Source organism: Pipra filicauda, unplaced genomic scaffold, assembly GCF_003945595.2.
Source record: "Pipra filicauda isolate LSUMZ 115617 unplaced genomic scaffold, ASM394559v2 scaffold48_size3843733_pilon, whole genome shotgun sequence".
NCBI classification, from domain to species: Eukaryota; Metazoa; Chordata; class Aves; order Passeriformes; family Pipridae; genus Pipra; species Pipra filicauda.
The window spans coordinates 2,314,269-2,327,930 of NW_024104631.1; the positions used below are offsets into that span (position 1 = coordinate 2,314,269).

A 13,662-nucleotide genomic window follows, 5' to 3' on the forward strand; every position below is an offset into this window, starting at 1 on the left:
TCCATCCAGGGGGAGGAAAAAATAAAAGGCAATTGTTTGACACACACGACGCATATGAATGGCTCAATAGCAAGTCTTGGAAAGCTGAGAATGTCTTCAAGAGATTTCAATATGGAATTACCTTTGTGGATGATCACTGTTGGTTCTACCAATGCTACAAACTATTTACTATTTACAAACTATTTCAGTAGCCTGAAATCAGATTCCTGTAACTGAGATGCTTTATCTTAAGGGTGATAATAAACATGAACTCTATGTACATCCCCTCTAGTAAAAAGAATCCTTACCAGACAGATAACCTAAGACTACATGAGTTCCGATGTTAGTATTGGTCTTAATCCAGTCTCTGTTTTCTAGACCAACTCCTTCAAGAATTTTTAGCCAGTACATAACACTTCCAAATAAACAAAACCAGTATCTAAGCTCACTAAACAAGTAGTCTGGTGATATACTTGGTTATCTCAAACATCGGGTTATTTCCTGTTCTCAGGCAGAGGACATTTCTTCACCACCGGGAAACTGCAGGTACTGTTCCCGAAACAGCTGTCCCCTTCCTTCATGCCACTTAGCCAGAAACTCGCCCCATTGTTTCAGGGTGTTGTTCACTAGTGCCCTGATAAGAGGGAGACTCCACCACACTCAGTGTGTATGAGCAGGTCCCAGGACAGCTGCAGCAGGACAAGCCAGCAGGTCCCCTTTGCTTTCTCTTTAACAGGAAGATTTCTGAAGTCTGTGAGGGCTCAGAGCAGCAACCACTGACTCTTTATCAGCTAACTTGCAGAGGGAAGAGGAAAAAAAAAGCTTGGGATCTCTCCCATAGCAGAGGAAGGCATGAAAAAAAAAATAGTAGTAGAAGTTTGCTCTGGTCTGACAGTATTTCTGGATACCTCTGACCACAGGGACTTGTTGACCTCTTCAGCACCCATTAGGAGCTGAGAGAGTAATTTCAAAGAAATTTAGAATGCTTTCTGCCCATTGTAAGTATCTGCCTTGCAAGTCCCTACACCCCCTTCAATCTGTCCAATGGAAGCAAGGGCACAGGTGATGTACTAGCTTCAATCTTGACACTTCTGCCCCAACTACTGCAGTAGGTACAATAACCCAAGGTTTTTACTGATTTGGGACTAGACAGAAGCCAGTCAGCCAGGAACTAACACTGACAAGACAAATCCTGTCAGTTGCAGGGAAAAAAAGAGAAGCATCAGCGCTTCTGAAGTCTCTTTGAAGAGACCAGCCAACCGGAGAATATGCAAAAACAAATGAGGTTACAAATAGGCACAAATGGGAGGAGATAAGGGTGGCATAGTTCTTATTTTGGGAAGGACCTTGTCAAAGTGATCCCTTCAAAGTAATTAACAATTATGCTCCGAAAGTTCATTTGAAATGCACACCTATCCTCTACCCCAAGAAATATCACTCCACAAGCTGTGACCAATTTATCATCACTATTATCACAAAGAAATTTGTTTGCTGTGGCATTTCTGGCTACTTGCAGATACCTACAATAATTCCACAAGACAATATCACAGACTAGGGCACATGTTACTGCACAGAGCAATTTCACTTCATTAACTCAGCAGAACACCCAGAAAAAAAAATAATAAAAAATGTATTTAAACAGAAAGTTTTCTACCAGGTTGAGAAGGTGATTCAGCCGAAGGTGTGCCCAGAAAAGTGCCAGAACCACAATAAAAACAAGGAAAAGAAAGACTCATACGTCGCAGACATCTCCCTCAGCAGGAGCAAAGAGCACTCCAAGTTCATACCAAGACAGCACTACTCCTGGACCACTTGGCTCTCCTGGCTCAGGCTCTGCTTTTTTGGCAGGGACAATTTGCTAGAGGCTCAGCCAAATTGGCATAAGAATGATCAAATCAGTGGCAAATAGGTAAAATGATTGCCATGTTGCTTTGGAAAGAAGATGACTCAACCCAAATCAAGTGGGAAGTTGAGAGCCAAGAGAACAGCATTGCAGGAAAACAAGGCATCTGGAGCATAAAAGCAGCCACAACAGGAATTCCCTTGTGACTAGACATGAAATATTATTACATAATCGCTCTGAGTGATTAAAACGCAGCCTTCAACTAACCGCTTCCCTCTATGCCAACCCCAAGAGGTGGAATGATCTGGAATGTTGCGGGTGCACACAGAGGGATGCTGTGCCATCAACCTCTGCAATTTAATCAAGCCTCAGTCCTTGCCCATCATCAGCTTTTGGTATCCATTATACAAATTAGCATGCCAAACAACAAAACCTCACTTAACGCAATCAAACACAGAGGACAGGCCATCCAAGTAACAGAGGGGAAAAAACCAAAAAACATGAATCCTGTAACTAAAAGCTTCCATGAAAACATTGTCCCAAGATGACAGCTGGATTTGCAGATGGTCCCAAAATGCAGGCACTAAAGATTAGTGAGAGAGTTAGAAAAGTCCCTGCTGAGCACACACTCCAACTTCCTGCTAAGCTTCATGTTTAGTTGTCATTGTCATTTAGTTGTCATGTTTAGTTGTCATTATGTTGCTCATTGTGTTAGTGCTAATAATTTACCGGAAGCATCACTGCACAAATTGGTAAAATGAGATCTCAGGTTTCTCCATGGCAAAAAACAAAGTATATTTCTCAGCATCCTTCCTTTGGACAGTGTACTCTGTTTATATCAGTATGGTGATGTTGTGATAAATAGATGAAAATCTTTAAATAAGCATTTAGCAGTGAAAAAGCCTTGCAAGTGCTAAAGGAAGAAATTTATGTACAAACCAAGCTAAAAAGTTCAAGATTTATGTGCCAAGTCAGGACATTAGCTCAGAAGGGTGATTTAACATGGCCACTGGAATCCCTGTGGTTAAATTATGCATCTGACCTCTTCCCCGTATGTATTTCAGCAGTGTTAAATAATAAGCACTACATCCTTTATTACCATTTCCAGTTCTAATGACTGGCAGCACTAAAAAAAGCACCGTTCCCAGTGACTCAGTCAAGGAGGTCAGGATACTGGTAGCATCTAACACAGAAATGCCAGTCTTCAAGGAAGGTGCAAGGCCACCCCTGGCTCCAGCAAAGACTCAGAAGTGGGGCTAAACAAAGTACTGAGCAGGGCTGGAAACAGCAAAATCTCCACTCCCTCAATCCCAAGCATTACACAGGCTGGGAGAAAATGGGCATCGGGGAAGGGAGAGCGGAGAAAGCCTGGAAAGAGATACAGCATCTGATGAAGGGTGCCACTAGGAGAGAGGCTATGGAGACAGTGGAACTTAACACAGTTTAAGGACAGCTATTCCACTCCCAAAGAAGACAGGGTGAGGGTGGGGAGATGTCTCATGTGCATGTATATCAAATAAGCTTTGTGTTAAATAACCAGAATTGTTTCATTGTTTCTGAAGACAAAGCAATGATGGAGCATCCAACAGCTATTAGCTCAGACCGCTGAAGATAAGTACAAGAGGATTTACTGGCCAAACAAAAGTACATTTTTTATTAATATACTTTTGGCTCTCTTTATGATATTTCAATATAACCCCTGGCTACTACACAGATGCGTATATTAGACTGAGATTTAATAAAACTCTATTTAGAAAGATGAGAACATTGCATAATACATTACAGAAACAAATGTATTTTTGAGGGGAGTTAAGGAAGATCTGAACATCCAGTCTCTTGAATTCCACCGGAGCAGCCCTTTCTTACAAAGGACAGTGAGATGCATGTAAGAGGAGTCAGCGGTTACAAGAAGTGCTCCCACAGTATCAGAGCTCCTGGGGGTTGATAAGAAAGGAAGTCCAAATCAAGCTATGCTGTTGTTCTATCTGAATTTTTCTTCTCTTTCTTCATTAGGATAAAAACAGACAGAACACCCACCCAGAAAAGCCCCAAAATAAAACCAGAGCACCAACTAAGGAGGAATCCTGACCCCAAGAAAACAACCTAATTATAATTACGTGGGATTACAAATCAAAGCAAAAAAGCTGCCAAGTTTTTGGAAGCAAGCATACAATAAAAATAAAAACTCCACACTGGAAAAACCCATAGTCTCAAAAGATTATTATTATTCTTTCTAATAGAAAACAAGACAGCAGGGGCCAAAGATGTTTGTTTATCCCTTAAAATTGATCTGCCCTTTACCACAAGTTCTTCCAAAGAACACTTTTTTTATTATTTTTAAAGGAGCATGCAAGACAGCAAACTAACTCTCCCTCGACCTTTTGTGGCCAACTTGATGATGACCTTCAAAAGGTTCAAAGTTTTAAAAAAAATAATTTCACAGTTTAGACTAAAAAGACATATTTCAAGATATTTTTTTCATGCTAAGGCGTCAGTGTTAAACACCCAAACATATGAATAGCTCAGTCTCTGGATATAAACAGAACAAAATCTAACCCTCTTAAATATTTAACAACATTATGCATTTATGTATCACAAACCATTCATGTCTACCATGCACCTGTGTTTTTCCCATGAAAGGACTGTAGCTGGGTTACTTTTTTTTTTTTAATCCATTCTGGGTTCAAGGTTTTGAGGGATTTGCTTTACCTGCTTTTTCCCTGTTGCACACGCTTTCAAGGGACACAAAGAGAAACCAAAATGATTTTTGATGATTCAATACAAATGTGTGCTGGCTGACCAAAGCACGATCATGCCAGTCATCCATTTGTTTCTGCATTTCTTTATCCCAACTAGATAAACACAGTTAAGCTAAAACACTGCTCCCAGGCAGGAAGTAATTTTTGCTGATCTTAGGAGGGGATCTTGAGATTAAGGGAACTACTTCCCTGGTGTAACCATTTCATTTTACATTTCCAAGAGCTCCAGTTGCCTGTTTATATCAGTAAGGCCCATCCACAGCCAGCAGGGTTTTCACAGGGCTGATACTGCAAACACGCAAGAGTTTTCAGGTGAAAAGGCAAGGCGGGTTTTTTGCATGCACTACTCGGCAAATAGAAAGTGAGTGCAGAAAGCGGCACAGTCTCCTCATTAGAAATTTTCCACTTTAGCCATTACATGAGGTAACACAAAACAGAGCAGCATGCACTTTCTGCCGCTGGAGTAAAACAACTTGTGTGAGACATTTCTTCTTTAACTGCTCTGCCAAAACAGTTATCAAGTACAAAAGCAGAAGAATTCAGCAGAACTTTGTCTTATTTCACTCATCACCATCTCTTCAGCTTCCCCAAAAACCAACCTGTTTTTTGGTTTGTAGGGCTGCTTTAGGATACTTGCACAAAGATCAGTGATATTACAACTGCAGTCTGCTTCACAACCCTTTCCCCCTTACTAGCTAGGGACACATGCCCTCAGCATCTTTCCCACAGACACCCATGTCCAGAGACAGTAGGACATCTACCATTGCCAGGATCCCAAAGAGACACATAGGATCCCGTTTCAGGACGTAACTTTGCAACCCAGAGCCACAACCAGTGCAGGTACAAGTCCACACGATGGACACCCGGCATGACGTGACACCCAGGGAGGGAAAGGACTGCGGGGACTTGGGATTCACCTAATCCTAGTGGGAGGGTAACTCACAGGGACTTGACTGACCCGGCAGCAACATGCAAGGACAGATCCACATCGTGTCCAGCTGCTCCCCTTGTCCTGGAGAGAGGGGGCGCCGAGGGAGGCCAGGGTCGGGCCGAGGGGGTCCGTGAGGGCTGGTGAGGGAGAGGGGTGCCGAGAGAAGTCGCCTTTCTCACCTTGCTCACGACGTTTTGGACGAGGCCGGCTCTGATGCGGTAGTGCCACTCGCGGCAGCCGCACTCGCTGGCGTTGCCCGTCGCGGGGGTTGGCAGCCCGGGCGGGGGGGGGAAGCTGCTGCCGTTGCCGCTGTGGTTGGCGTGGATTGGCGCCAGGGTCCCGCTCCAGTTGCCCTGCCCGTCCGCCTCCCGGCACCAGAAGTCGGGCTGATCCAGGAGGAAGGAGTCCGAGAACTTGCTGAAGCCGATGACGAGTGCCGGGACCCAGGTGAGCAGCACCAGGGTCCGCTGGTACCGGCCGCCCAGCCCTCCGAGGAAGGGTAGCACCGAGCCGTCGTAGTCGAGGAGAAGCGGGCTGCAGGCGGCGGCGGGCGGTGGCACCGGCACCGCCTGGATCTCGACCCCGGCAGCGTTGGCGGGGGGCGGCCCCGGGGGGGCGGCGGCGCCCCCCCCCACAGCCCCGGGCACCGAGCCGTTCTCCTCCGGCAGCGGACGGCCCCCGCCGCCCGACTCACGGCGCCGGTCTATCGCCATCCAGCCGCCCGGGGAGGCTCACATAGGGGGGAGCTGGGGCAGCCCCGGCTCCCTCGCGAGTCCTTCCCTCCCTCTGCTCCGCGCGCGCACACACACACACACACCTTGCAACGTAAGATATTGCACACACGCTCCCAGCCGGACCCGGCAGGAGACGGATGGGGGAGGGAGGGAAGGAGAGAGGAAGGAGGGGAGGAAGGAGAGGGGCGAAGAAAAGGGGAGGCACCGAGCGAGCCCCTCGCTCGCTCCCTTCCTCACCCGCACCCTGCGGCCACGAACCGCTGCAACTGCCGGCGGTGCCCCCCCTCCCCTCGCCTGTGCGTCAAGCTGCACTCATCCCAGCTCTCCCTTCCCCCTTCCGAGAGGCACAGCCGAAAATAAAAGGAAGGATCCAGCCGGATCCGAGCATGCAATGAGCCAAAAGAGAGGAAGGGAGAAGGCGGGGGAGATGGAAAAGGAGGAAAAAAGCAAAACCAAAACAACAAAAGCCAACCACCCCGCGAACGAAACCCTGCAACAACAAACCAAGCAAAACCGGTGCAGCAAGGCACCGAACACGCCTCCTCTCCCGGTTTTGGTGAGGAGGGGGAGGAGGGAGAAGAGGGAAGGCAAAGGAAGGAGGAGAAGAAAATAACAGCTCCCGACACGGCTTCGCCGCTTCCCGCACAGCTAAGGGCTCCCCCCTGGCCGCGGCAGCAGCGGCGGCGGCAGCCTCCAGCACCTCCCCGCCGACCCGTCGCAGCCCCGCGTCCCGCACATCTAGCTCTGCAGCAAGGGGCCCCGCCGGCCCCTCCGCGGCCCGGGCTGCGGACGCGGACACCACCACCACCACAGCCGCCGCTGCCGCCGTGCGCCTCCCGCGGCAGCCCGCTCCCCGCGCCGTGCCGCTGGCCGCACCTCCGGAGGCGGGCAGGCAAACCCGCCCGGCTCCTCGCCCTCCGCCTCCCAGCAGCCTCCACCTGCCGGCCCGGCCCCGGCGCCACCGCCCCCCGCTCCGTCCCCGCGGTGCGGGGCGGCCGCACCTGCTCCCGCCGCGCCGCCGGCCCGGCCCGGCCCCCCCGCCAGGGACCCACCGGGGGCGGGACGGCGCCGCGGGGCGGGGAGGGCGCAGGGCGGCCCCGCGGGGGCTCCGCGCCGCCCCGGGGCCGCTCTTTGCTCCGGCGGAACGGGGCAGGTGGGGCGGGCAGGGCCGGGGGAGGAGGAGGAGGCGCAGCCGCTCCTGCAGCGCGCTGTTTCCATATCAATTATTTACACGGTGTGTGTGTGCCTTTAATAACGCAGCGCGGCTGCAGCGGGCTGGGCGGGAGCGCACCGCACCGCCGAGCCGCAGGAGCATCGTGGGTGGCTGAAGAGAGGGCGAGACTTGGAGGGAAGAACCGAAAGGCGACGAGGGCATTTCTGAGCCCTAGAGCGCTGCGAGGAGATGTGTCTGGATCGCTTCAACCAGCCTGTCACATCAGAAAAAAAATTAGCACCTGACGTTAATTGTGAAACAGGCATTTCGAATTTTATTTCGAAGGTTATTTTTATGTTAAGCCTAAATTTACTTCTGCATGTAAGTGCCTCACAGTATTTCCATCGTGGAGCACAGCCCGTGCATTACTGAACTGTGTGGTTATTTTTTCCTTTGTAAAGAGGGAAAGAGACAACAGATCAATATACGCTTGTACACGTGAACATGGCTAGTGAGCAGAAAATGCTTGTGTGCATTAGAAGAGGACTGGCATCATTGCCAAATATAAATGGAAGAGCAAGTTGTTGGTGGAATTTTCACTTACTTGATCTGGTCTCTGCAAGCAAATTGTACACCATTAATGCCTTCAAGCTTACTCCTTTTAACTCCTTGTCTTACAGAGGACACCAGAAAGTTTCCCATCTACACCACTTCAGGGTGGCTCTGGATCCCTTTTGTGGGACTTCACTCAGTCCTGCTCTGAGGGGGTCACAGTATCCAAGAGGCCCTAAAGCCTCCCCAGGCAACACTTTATCCTCCTGTCTGAATATTCCTTGCTGAATTGTAAATGTGGTGCTCCCTGCCCAGGAAAGTATCCTCTTTCTGCATTGCAGTGTCCTTTTACATCTGATGGCTGCTATCATGTCCCTGTGCCATGTTTTCTTTATGATGACCAGCTGCAATTTGTCCGCCTGTGCTGCTGTCTCTTTGGCCACCAACTGCCCTCAGCTCTCCTCCAGTTTCCCCTCAGCTGGTGCCTGCAGCCTGCACTGAGCAGTGCCCCAGCATCTATCTATGTGTGCAGGAGGTAGCCCTGCCTCCAAAAACAATTCCTCTAATTGCTTTTTAGTCATGTTCTGTGCTTTCCAAGCAGCTTCTTGGGATTGTTTTGAATTCTTATTTCATCCTCCAATGTGTTAGCAGTCACTCCCCAATTAATGCCAGCTCCAAACGCTGCTAATGAAAGATTCCAGGACAGATGCCTTTGGAATTGTGTTTATAATCCACCTGCTTGCTACTAAGCCACTGATGGTGGCTCTTTCCACAGTTTTGTACCCACTGCCTAAATTTTTCAAATAAACTGAACTCCCTTATTCATGAACACGTGTAGAGTCTAAGACACAGATGAGTGCAGGCCTTCCTTCCATACCAAGGTCTGTTCCTCCATTGCCAAAGGAAATTTGTCCAGCTTGTCCCAGTTTCTTGTTGACAAGTTCATGTTAATAGTTGTTTATCTTATTGCTTCCTTCTATCTGTTTACAAGTAGTGTGTCCATTTGTACTAGATGCTTTCTGGGAAAAAATTCTGGCTGGTCTATTTTTTATTTGTTTACTTATTTATTTTGAAATGCCATCTTAAAGATAGGTATCAATTTTGCCTATTTCCATCAGCAGGGTCCTTGGCTGTCATCTCTGAATTCTCAGAGATAAACACTAGTGTTTCCAATGCTGTCTGAGCCACTTCCTGGCATGAAGTGCAACCAGATTGTTGGTTTGAACACCTTTAAGTTATCTAAGTACTCTTGTAACTAGTTCTGTCTCAGTCTGGGCTGAAACCTTATTCCCTTGTCATTAATATGTATTATGTCAATCACCTGATTACAAGTGGCCTCTTTTAGCCAAGGCTGGTGCAAAGAATGCCTAAGCACTCTTAGTCTTCTCAGCATCAGGCAATAGCTTTCTCTTTCTGATAAGAGAAAGCTTTTGACTTCTTCTTACCACTTATGTAGTCACCAAACAATTTCTTGTTACTTGCAAAGCTCTTGATAGTTAAGTTTTGTCTGTTGAATTGGCTTTTTTTGTATTTGTCCCTATCTGTTCTTAGCAAGCGGCACTTCCGCACTCACCCCATGGAAACCTGATCTGCTTTCTCTGTGCTTGCTTTTCGTAAGCTCATGATTAGCCCAATCATCTGCTTCCTAACATTCCCAGATTTCTTCTGCAATGGGATCATTTGAGATAGACAGGTCTTCTAGAAACTCCTAGCTACCACTCACTGTCTTTTCCCACAGAGAGGAAAGGCCTCATCATGGCCTGAGATCGGCAAAGTGAAATGTTGAGGGGAAGAGAACTTTGGGAGCAGAGGTCTCAAGTTGAAGTTCTGAGGAAAGAGAAATTTGGCTGAAGAAAGCAAAGAATTGAAAACTGGGAAGAGACAGGAAGGAAAAGAAGAACCCTTGGAGCAGTGAGTAGGATTACTGTGAATGAGTAGATCTGTAGAAAGAGAATAAAGTTATACAGTACAATGAAAAGCCCATAACAAGTGATTACAACCCTTACTCAAGCTGATCAAACATTTTCATCCCCAATGCCTCTTCTGGGCTGCCCTTACATCCTGAGTTTTTGTTTGGAACTAAAATATTTCAAAGGTAACATATTCCTAAGGGTTACGTATTTTTACATAGTAGGAGTTCTGCCCTTGAAACAGTGATGGTTGAGAGACTGTTTCTGCATAGAAGAAGGTTGCAGACAAAAGAGGAAAGAAAACACATTTCTAGGAGCTAAGAAATAAATTTTTGATGACCGAAGCAAAACTTCATGGAAAAATATCTTTCAAATAACAGAAATGCTTTTATATATCCTGTGAAAATTGATTTTGGTTTCAATGAGGAAATGAAAAATATTTGAAAGGAATATTCCAACTGTGTGGTGGAGCTTATACATAAGCAAATACTAAAGTTAAGAGGCAAGCCTCTCTCTCCTGAGCAAGGCTTCATGAGGAGCTGTGTTTTGTGATGAAGCAAGGTTTCTCCAACAGTGCCTCTTGGACCTCAGAAGACACAGGACCTTTGGGATACACCTTCACTGGAATACAGAAAGATACCATTTAAAAGATAAGCTGCATTCCAGAAGATAATGAATCAATGTCTTTTGGCTTATTTTTTCCACTTTCACTGAGTTATATTAGGAAAATTGCATACCATTACAACCTGGTTCCTCACCAGTTTGGGGAGGAGGAGCAGAAAAGATGAATATGGCCTACTCTGATAGGAGCAGTTTGATTGCCCTATTGCAGAACAAGCCTCCTGTTGCAGAACGAGCACCCTGTCTATCAGTACCCCAGTGCAGCTCAGAGGGTTTGAAGCCAGGACCCAGAGAAATATCATTATGTTTACAGAAAGGAAGAAAAAAAAATCAAGCTCCCTTAGCGTTAACATTTTCACATTCCTGAAAGGCCAGCTGCAGTACTTTGAAGAACTCCTGGCATAAATTCCTGGTTTATGTGGAACTTGAAACAACCTCATTCCACATAGCAACAATCCTAGCTATATTTTATTGGTTTATGGGGTGTATGCTTCATTGCCTTTTTTGTCTAAAGGAATCCTATACTGTAGAGGTGAAAACAGTGCAATAAACCAAAGCTACTTGGTACAAAGTTTGATTAATAATATCACCTATTGGAATGAAGACTACTTATATACTGGAGAAAAGCATGGTGTCTTCATAGGATCGCATGATAATTCAAGTTGCAAAGGATCAGGAGGTCTTTAGTCTCACCTACTCTTGAAGCAGGATCAGTTATGGGGTCAGATTTGGATGTGCAGTGCTTTATCAAAATGCTATAGGGGATTTTTCAGCTCAGGAGGGCAGGATGAGTGCTGGATGTGAAGCAAGATAAATGGAAAGAAAGAAGAATGAGTTCAAAGTGGTAAAAGAGGCTAAGCCACTTGGGGAACAGGCAGGAAAGCCTGTGCTTATTTCAATGTGCTCTCTTCCAATCCTGATCGAACTAAAGACACCTGACTTTTACCATTGTTCTGATGTCAGCAGACATTAGGAAAACTCACTGGCAAACTATTCTGACCCTCCTGATGCTGATTCAAATAGAAGATGATGACCTGTTATCTGTGTCATTTACTCTGCTGGCAGAGGTATGTACCTCATATGGGGAGGGATCCAGCTGGAGAAGGGTTCCCATCCCCTGTCTGCTAGGGGGTGTGAGCATGCTGGGGAATGTGGGTGGCTTTGTTTATTATCCTAAAACCAGAAAAAATTGTTTGTACACTAATTATTGGGAAAAAATCATACATGTTGCAAAATCAAGCAATCTGACACTGGTTAACACTGTAACTAAGACTGCTTGGGCAATGTCAATTTGTGCCCCAGATTGGTGCACATGCATTCTGATGTAACGTTTAACGAATGGTGCATTATGATGCAACCTATAATTACAGTATTACTTATAATTTTTCTTGCAATCTCCTGCAAAAATAAATATTTATTTTTTTAAAGATATGCTCACATAGAAGCCTTGACTCTCAGAAGGATTTAAGCACTTAAAATACCTTTGAGAATCTGGGTCTTAACGAGGAGCAATTCAATATTTTGTTTTCTCTTTGTTCAGTATGGAGCCCCATGACTTATTTAATGCACTAACTTCAAACCTTACTCTAAAGAATGATTAATGTCCTCATGGGATTTTTTAATAATTTTCCCCTTTGAAGTATTCAAGTGTTTCACAAATATTAATGCATTTATTTTCACAGTGTCTCCATAAGGGGAAGGTTTATTACCTTCTTTTCATATTGGAAATCTCAGAGGCACATAGGTTAAGGTAAAAACCTTGATGCTTTGGGTACTTGCAGCTCCTAGCAGTTTATCATTCTAGAGTATGGTGCAGCATTTTGCATTTTTGAAGCACAGTTCCTGTTGGCAACTGTGATTGGGCAGTGCTTTGTAAATCTGATTCCAGAGTCTCACAAAATTAGACAAATACAACTGGAATAACATCATAAGTGCTTTGAGGAAGAGACAGAAGCCCGAGATCACTCCTGGGCAATATGATGGAGCAGCTGATGTAGCACTGGATTAATAAAGAATTAAAACTAGGTAAGATAGTTAGAGCCAGTTAACCTGGATTTAAGAAAAATATACTTTGTTACACTACCTTTTTTTTAATGGCTTTATTAATTTGGTTAATGAAGACAATGGTACTGATGTGGACTGTTAGTAACTGTACAGCAAAAACGATAGATAGATGTTCACAGGCTGGACCAAGATTACACCACACCTCTGGCACCAGAAAAATTTACCACCACCAGCTATTTTGACCATTTGCTAGATAGAAATTAGTTTCCTTTCCAACTTGCCTGCAGAGCAGTTCCTGCATGCACCCCTACCTTACAATAGTGTAAATCAGTGAAGTTCACTCAGAACAGCAACAAGAATTGTATAACCTGATACTTTTCCTCGAGGGGAGCTCAAGAGCTTGCTCAGACACCTCTATACCTGTCAGCAGCCAACCAGTTGACTTTCTAAGTTGTGAGTTTAATTCTCTGGAGAAGCAGTGACACCCCTTAACTCTTCATCCAGTCTCCCACCTCACCTGGGATTCACCTACCACTATAATTAACAGGGCAGTGCCGTGTAGGGAACAGCTGCCTTCTCACTAAGGTGGCCTGCATGTAAAGCAAGTCTATCCTGTTCACTGAATAAAGCAAACACATTGTGGACAAAAGAGTGAGTAGTCATGTAATTAAAGGCTTTTCTCAGTGTACATACATAAATATTATACACCTTATATATATATACGTGTAACACATAAATATTATGCGAACACACAGGGAAGCCAAATTAGATTTACACAAGCTATTCTACCTTGTGTAGTTTCTGACTTTCAAGTGCCTAATTTTGAGTTCTTCATGGTGTTTTAATGTAGGGCTTTTTCTCTGTGTATATACATTAAAACAATGCAAAACAACTAATGAGTGCTTACACAAGACAAGTTCTACAGTGTGCATAATTTTTAGACACAGCTTGTTTGAATACCTCAATGGAATGTAGTGAAACCAAGTAGGAATTAAGTCAGTCCAGTGGCTTTTTTATTTTAAACAGATCTTCAAATACTAGAATTAAATAAATGAAATTAAATGAACAATTAAATTAAATTAAACAGGCTTTCAGCTGGATTCCTGCTTCAAGAGACGAAAGTCATTAGCAGGATTCATTTTACATTCCGTTGATCAGAATATGGTAGCTGAACAT

The 13,662-nt window shown here is 45.3% G+C and overlaps 1 protein-coding gene across 3 annotated transcripts in view; it reads right to left on the reverse strand.

Annotated features, from left to right (window-relative positions):
• Positions 1-7,201, reverse strand: part of SLC22A23 (solute carrier family 22 member 23) — a 113,085-nt gene extending 105,884 nt beyond the window's left edge. For 2 of the 3 annotated variants that reach the window (XM_027727979.2, XM_027727980.2), the window contains exon 1: positions 5,692-7,199. In XM_027727979.2, coding sequence (XP_027583780.1) covers positions 5,692-6,225 — 534 coding nt within the window. In that variant the 5' untranslated portion in view covers positions 6,226-7,199. Of the gene's footprint in view, positions 1-5,691 lie in introns of all 3 variants that reach the window. The other variant, XM_027727981.2, reaches the window with a different exon arrangement.
• Between the last annotated feature and the right edge of the window lie 6,461 nt (positions 7,202-13,662).